This window comes from Cibotium barometz, chromosome 63, assembly GCF_041138505.1.
Source record: "Cibotium barometz isolate CiBa-2024 chromosome 63, ASM4113850v1, whole genome shotgun sequence".
NCBI classification, from domain to species: domain Eukaryota; kingdom Viridiplantae; phylum Streptophyta; class Polypodiopsida; order Cyatheales; family Cibotiaceae; genus Cibotium; species Cibotium barometz.
In genome coordinates, this window is record NC_141108.1 from 16,877,957 (window position 1) to 16,884,688 (window position 6,732).

Consider the following 6,732-nt stretch of genomic DNA (forward strand, 5'->3'; position numbering starts at 1 on the left):
GGTAAACATTAGGTATTATAACTAGCTTGGCAAATTCTTATTACTAAAAATTTTGATGGCCAAATCCATTCAAAAAATAAAGATACTGTTAGCCTTGCTTTATTGGGTACTTATTGGGCTGCACGTATTAATTAATTAATTGAGCTCTAACGAGCTCGATTAATTAATTAAGGTTCTAAGGTTTAAAAATATGCGACCCAGCCGAATAGCGCGTCTTCTCTCTCCAGAGATAATCGATTTAAAATAAATAAATAAAAAACAACCCTAAAGTCGAATATCTAAGGTTACCTCTTTCATTTCTATTCAACCTACTCGTAAGATTTTACTACTACAACTAATTAATTAATGTGCAAACAAAATTTTGGTTCCATATTGAGGCTAGTGAGCTCCAATAATGGAAGCTTTCAACTTCACAAAAGCTAGACGAGAAATGACAACCACAAATTGGGAGAGTTTTCAAACCTTGAAGAAACTAAGCTACGTCGCCACTCAAGTATCCTTCAATAAGAGACTGTCAAAATAGCAATTTCACATAGCTTCACAAGTAAAAAAATCTAACACTGTTGGATCAACAAGATATTGACAATTCGAGGGTTGACTGAACAAAGCAACCCCTGTCTTCGGAGTCCGAAAGGAGAGGACCAAAAACCCTTCTATGCTGCTCAAGTAAAAATTCAAGTAGAAATATCTTCCTTATAAATAAAAATGAGGGGAAAAGATCTTCCTTATAAATAAAAATGAGGGGAAAATATCTTCCTTTTTAGGTGATGGTTGAAAAAATGAGAGGAAAATATCTTTTTTGAAGAGCCGTGTGTGAATTGAGGGCCGATAGAGGGAATCTTTTTTTTAACAGTTTAATCAATATTGTTATCTTGTATTAACTAAGCTTACCACTTCCTGCAAACCCTAGAATAGAACAGAGTAAGAGAGTTTCTACTAACTGTACCATAGTTTTTGCTGTGCAGAGTATTTCCCTACTCTCAAATTTAGGGTTTTCTTTGGGCGGCATACTTGAAGGCTCAATTTCTGCGCCATCGTCCTGCACTTTGTACTCAGGTAAACACGAAACAGTCGAGCTCTGTGTGTGTGTGGGTGGGTGCGTGGGGTGGGGTGTGGGAGGGGGAGGGGGGGGGGGGTGTTGGTTTGTAACTTTTTCATGATCCCCCCCGCCCCGCTCCTCCGTCCCTCCCTCCCAAGTTAGGGTTTACAGTGTCTGGCTTTAAGAAAGCAAAGCTTTTATTTCGCCATTAGCATTAGAGAACAGAGCTTGATCAGGTTTTTTGGTTCATTAGCAGTAGCAATCAGAGCTTAAATAACCTGGAGAAAGAACTTAATCCACAATAGAGAGCATAGCTTAATTAGTTTTGTTTTCCATCATCATTGGTTTTTATTCTTTTGGGCTTACCTCTCTAACAAGGTTTATCATCTTTTGGGTCCAGCTTTCGAGTTTTATCCTCTGCAATAAGGGACTGCAGCAGCAGCAGCAGTTTTTTAACACCATGGATTCTTCTCCCAAGCATATGGGTTTCACAATTGAAGGCAAAAAGGGTTACTCTAATGAGAATGGCCAGCACAATTTCTGGGACAGTGCCCCTGAAGAGCTGATTGCAAGGATTTTGGCTTTTTTACCTTGCTCCAACATCTACTTAGCCCGAGGGGTCTGCAGGAGATGGAGGTCGATCATATGGTCCCCCTTGTTTCTGTCTCTCTGCAAGCTGTGGCAGCATCCCCGCAAGCCGTGGCTACTAGAATTCCAGCAGCAGATGTACAACCAGGCGTGGGCATATGACTTGCATGGATGCCAGTGGTTTCACATCAATTTCTTCTTCCTCCCAGAAAATGCCATCCTCCTGGCCACTTCTGGGGGATTAGTTTGCTTGGGTGGAATCAGCAAAGAAGGTTACACACTCTTCATATGTAACCCTTTGACAAAGGATTGGAAACGGTTGCCACCCATCTCTTTGCAGCCCGGTGTCATCTTGCTTGATGTTGATCATCAGTCCGGCATCTACAAGGTTGTCGCCTTGGTTCTTAGAGGGCAGGCTGGCAATATTAGACCCACTGGTTCAGTGTTTGTTTTTGATGCAAAGATTGATGCTTGGAGAGAGACTATCGGAGTTCCCTGGGAACTTCACAGTGACAGCCTTTGGGATGCATCAGTGTCAGGTGGGGTTCTCTATTGTCTTACTACACGGCAAAGAATAGAGGTTTATGATCTAGATAATGGAGTGTGGAGCCCACATGCAATGTCTTGTGGCCCGTCTGCAATGCCAGCCATTGTCAATCAGCGTCAGCACAACCAACCCCACCTCCAGCTTGCTAACAATCCATCTTCAGATGGGTCATACATCTTTAATTGGGAAGGTAAATGGGGTGCCATCATACCTCGTGGAGGTGCAAAAGCTATGTTGGTGTTTGAGTTTGATTCAAGTGCAAATTGTTGGAGATCAGGTTATCCTGCAGGCAGCATAGTGTGTGCTGGGCGCTTTTCGTCTTTATGCTCTAGCACGCTGCAGAATGGATGGGAAGTGTATCATCTACATGCGGAGGGAAACCAACGCTACAGTTCCACTTCAAGGTCGTGCTGTCTGTTACCAAGAAGTCCCCTTACACGGCACAAGATACATGGAAAAGAGATTCTGGTCAGGGGACTTTGGTTTGAACCACGCATAGAGGCAACCACCTAGGACACCTCAGTCTGCGAATTGGTTGAATTGTCATTCAATTGTGGTGGGCATAATTAGGCAGGCAAGGTATTTTCTGGCTTAGTTCCCATTCTGTATGTGTTCCGTCAGAGTATTGATTAATGGCCATATAACCTGCCGTTTATCCTTGTCAATGAACATTTATTTATACATACACATGAACGCGACTGGGTGGAGGTTTGTGTCCTGATGGGAAAATCAAGAATACATATATTGCCAACCGCTATTTCTGTTTTGTTCTAAAAGATGGTTTCTGAACAATAGTGTATACGGCTTGAGAGGATTATGACCAACACAGTTTTTTGAACTAATGCTATGTTCATAGTAAAGTCTAATACTCTTTGTATTGGTGTCATTTTATATTTTGCTGCAAGGAGGTAGAGAGGCGTTTACTTGCTTTTTCAAGTTTTGGGGGAGGAAGGAGTTGTAGTTTGGGGTTTGCTGTGGCAACTAAGGGAAGGAATAAATAAAGACCATCTCTAAGATATGAACCAGAAGGTCAAGCTAACTTAACACAAGATAAGGAAAAAGGTGAAACTAGTTTTGAGTATAGGTACCCAATGTGCTAAGTCATTGCCTGGTGCTTTCACAGTGCTTAAAAAGCTAAGTAATGCTAGATGTCGGTAAAAGCTTGCTTTTGATAATGTTGACATAACCTTGGTAGAATCTATAGAACCACCTTGAAACTATAACTTGACGTGCTCCTCATACCAAATACATTTTTCATCTTGTGAAATGGATACACATGAAGACAGGTGGGTCACCTACACATGAAGACAGGTCACCTTGGAAGGCCTCATAATTAGCCTCTAAGGACATGAACATATAGGAAAAGAGCAAACCTAAGGGTTACATACCTTGAATTTATGGGAACCCTTCAGGATGGCGACCTAACTTAAGCGTTTCCACTTGCCATTTTCTCTCACTTTCAACAGTTCTTGGAAAAGCCTTGTCTAGTCCAAAACTGCAGAGGTTAGTAGAGAAGTCTGAACTGAGTGCTCCAAAGAACTCCCTTTGAAAAATTCTCCCGAGTGTGGGCTTACATTTTTGTTTGCTGTTCTTCGTTAATTTCAAGTGAGATCTTAAGGACTCTTATGAGTGTGGCAGTATGTAACTGTGTGTTTATGTGTGAACCATCTCTTAGAGGGGTCGGAATAATACCTAACTCTTCCTTCCATAGAAGGGTGAACTTTGCAAATTTCTAGAACCTTGGAGTCCATGCACACGCACTTTTGTTCTTTCACAATCTGCCAGGAAGGGTCCATCCAAGCTACAATATATATATACCTAGAATCTAGATGAATCCAGGAATATCCATCCAAGCTACAGTGTCAAATGTTGCTGAGTCATGGCTGGGAAGATACAAAACCCTCTAACTTTAAGCTATTGGCTCAGCTCATTTTGGTTTTGGTGCTTTTCCTCAATTTAGTTTCACTCTTGTAAATGATTCAGCAAGTGTTTTGACCATCTCTATGTGGATTTTCATTGTTGGCCAGTGTCGAAACCCTTCACAAACAACCCTTCAAGCTTCCTCCAGAGTGACCTCACATTATTGTTTAAATTTCAAATGTAACTCTATAGCGCTCTCTCTCTCTCTCCACCCCAACCCACACACCCACACAAAAACACAAACAAAACACAACTTCAGAGGGGTGTTATCATGTCGAAGTTTTAAATTTTACAAAGGCAAGTCAATAAACTAAAGAAATTAACAAATGTAAACTAGTTTTACCAAAACTTCTTTCTAGCTTTTATCTAGTAGGATAGTATAAAAGAAGGGACAATCTCAAATATTCTCTTTGCATACATGTGCATGAGATAGAGGTGATCATCTAGACGTCCATTTTAAGTAGGCCAAGGGTTTTTTTAAGACCTAGGTAAAGCCAAGGGGCTGGTGAATCAAAAAACTGTATGAGCACATAGGAGCCATAGAGAAGGGTTGAGGAGCCATAGACAAGGTTGAGAAATACATGAGTTGGGAGGTATAGGGTTTGAATCTACCCACTCCCATAAGGGAAAGTAATCTCAGTACCTGGTTTCAAATTTTTTTCACGTTCTCTTTGAATGCACCACGCTTGTCTACAGCTTGAATGCTTGTTGCAATATGAAATCAACACTCAAGGCACTCAACTACTCACTGAGAGTAGATATTTAACTTCACATTCTCAATCTTAGCTGCAGTAGTAAGCTATATCAATTCAGGTTGTGCCTTCAAGCTCTTCAAGAGAAGTGATGCTTGGAGCATGCACATCATACCATCATCATATCCAAATCAAGTCACAACCTTCACTCAATTTAAGAGTCCACTATATGATCACATTATCGCCATAAATTCAAGTTGTCATTTCAATACAGTTCATTTCAACGTTGAATCGCTTCACCATTAATGAAAGGAAAAAAAGCATAGTCTTCCTACTGATGAATCTTGGAGAGAAGGAATGACATCTCTGCTTATGCTTTTCCTCTAGTAAATGTAGTATGTGGGTTTTACATATCTAACCCTAGTCTTGTTTTATCACTCAAAGGAGGCTTTTCATTGGTATTTAAAAAAAGACATGGTGAAGAAAAAAAGGTTACGTTTCAAGTAAGTTTTGTGAAGATTGAGATCTGCACTAAGTTTGTGAAGAATGAGATCTGCACAATTTGCAATGAGTAGATTTCAAGTTAGGTGCAATACCTTAGAAGTTGCTGGTAACTTAAAAAGCATACTCAAATGCATATTTTTAGATAAATGGCATTTGGTGTAAAAAATTGTTTTAAACATGAAAAAAGCTAATATGAAACACAAGGATATCTCTTCATATGATGTCATATTTTATGTGAAGTTTGAAAGCTAAAGGGGGCTACATAGAAGGGCTGAGAAATACATGCTATAATTACTAGAGACCTTGCTGTGAAACCTTGGTTGATATGTATGGATCTCTTGCAAAAGCAGACAAAGTGTGTCATAACAATTAAAACCATGTTTAAATCTGTTTAGGGTAGAGAAAGACAATTGTAAGCCCTGTTTTTTAAGGGCATAGAGCGATCGTAACAAAAACCACATTTGATGGGGTGATTGATGCCTATTGGCCAGAAATTTTTGACATTAAAATTAGGGTGTAACCTACATGGAGCAAAGCAGCCCTAGCTGCAGGCTATCCATGTGAAACGCCCCTAAGGGAGTAATCTCCTCCATTATATAGGTGGAAAGTGTATACATAACCCTCCTATACAATTTCTTCAATAAGAGTATCTTTTGCATCTGAGCAACACCACAATCATATATTTGCATATTGAGCACCATAAACACACCCATCGGCATAAACACAATCTATAACCAGCTCCAAACCTTTTGCTGCTAAGAATGACCAAAAAAGAACTACAAAAATTAGGCAGTTTTTGGCAAATTTTTGGTGAGTGTGAAAATCAAATGTGGCCCAAATAAGTGTTTGATATGCTCATAATTGAGTGACGTCTCATGGATGTGTGGGCATATGGTAAGAAAGCACTCTCTTGATGCAACGCAAGGGTGCCTCATTAGATATTATCACAATTCCATAGGGACAAGTAGCATAGTGGTTGGGTATAAGTTGTTGATGTGTAGATCTTACATTCAACTTCCCACAAATTTACTTTAAAAAAGCCACCCCCAAGTCAAGGTCTAGCAAGGGTCCCTTGGTCCACACCATAGATATATTATGCGGGCATTACCAAGCTTCGTCAATTAATAGGAGAAATGTAGATGGATCCATAAGAAGACATTTAAAATACAGAGGCAATAACATGTATTCTTCTAGGCGAAAGAGAATTATTGAATCCTCCTAAAAACCTGACTCACTCATGTGATACATGTGCACCTAACCTTACAGCACCGAGTGCATTGGTTTGCCTTGGGAACTTGTATATTAGATCATAACCACAACCCAAACCCCACTTCATTGTGCATATACCAATTCATAAGATCCCTTCAAGATTTCAAGCTGACAATCACTGACACCATGTGGCACAATCAGAACATTAGCGAGTTTTTAAACATAGCTTAGTA

General features: G+C 40.0%; 1 protein-coding gene across 1 annotated transcript; it reads left to right on the forward strand.

Annotated features, from left to right (window-relative positions):
- The first annotated feature begins 874 nt into the window (after positions 1-874).
- LOC147603774 (F-box/kelch-repeat protein At5g15710-like) lies at positions 875-2,960 on the forward strand. The gene is made up of 2 exons (XM_086796120.1): positions 875-1,056; positions 1,440-2,960. Exon 2 carries the CDS (start codon positions 1,500-1,502, stop codon positions 2,685-2,687), a length of 1,188 nt encoding a protein of 395 aa, XP_086652246.1. The 5' UTR covers positions 875-1,056; positions 1,440-1,499; the 3' UTR covers positions 2,688-2,960.
- Positions 2,961-6,732: the final 3,772 nt, after the last annotated feature.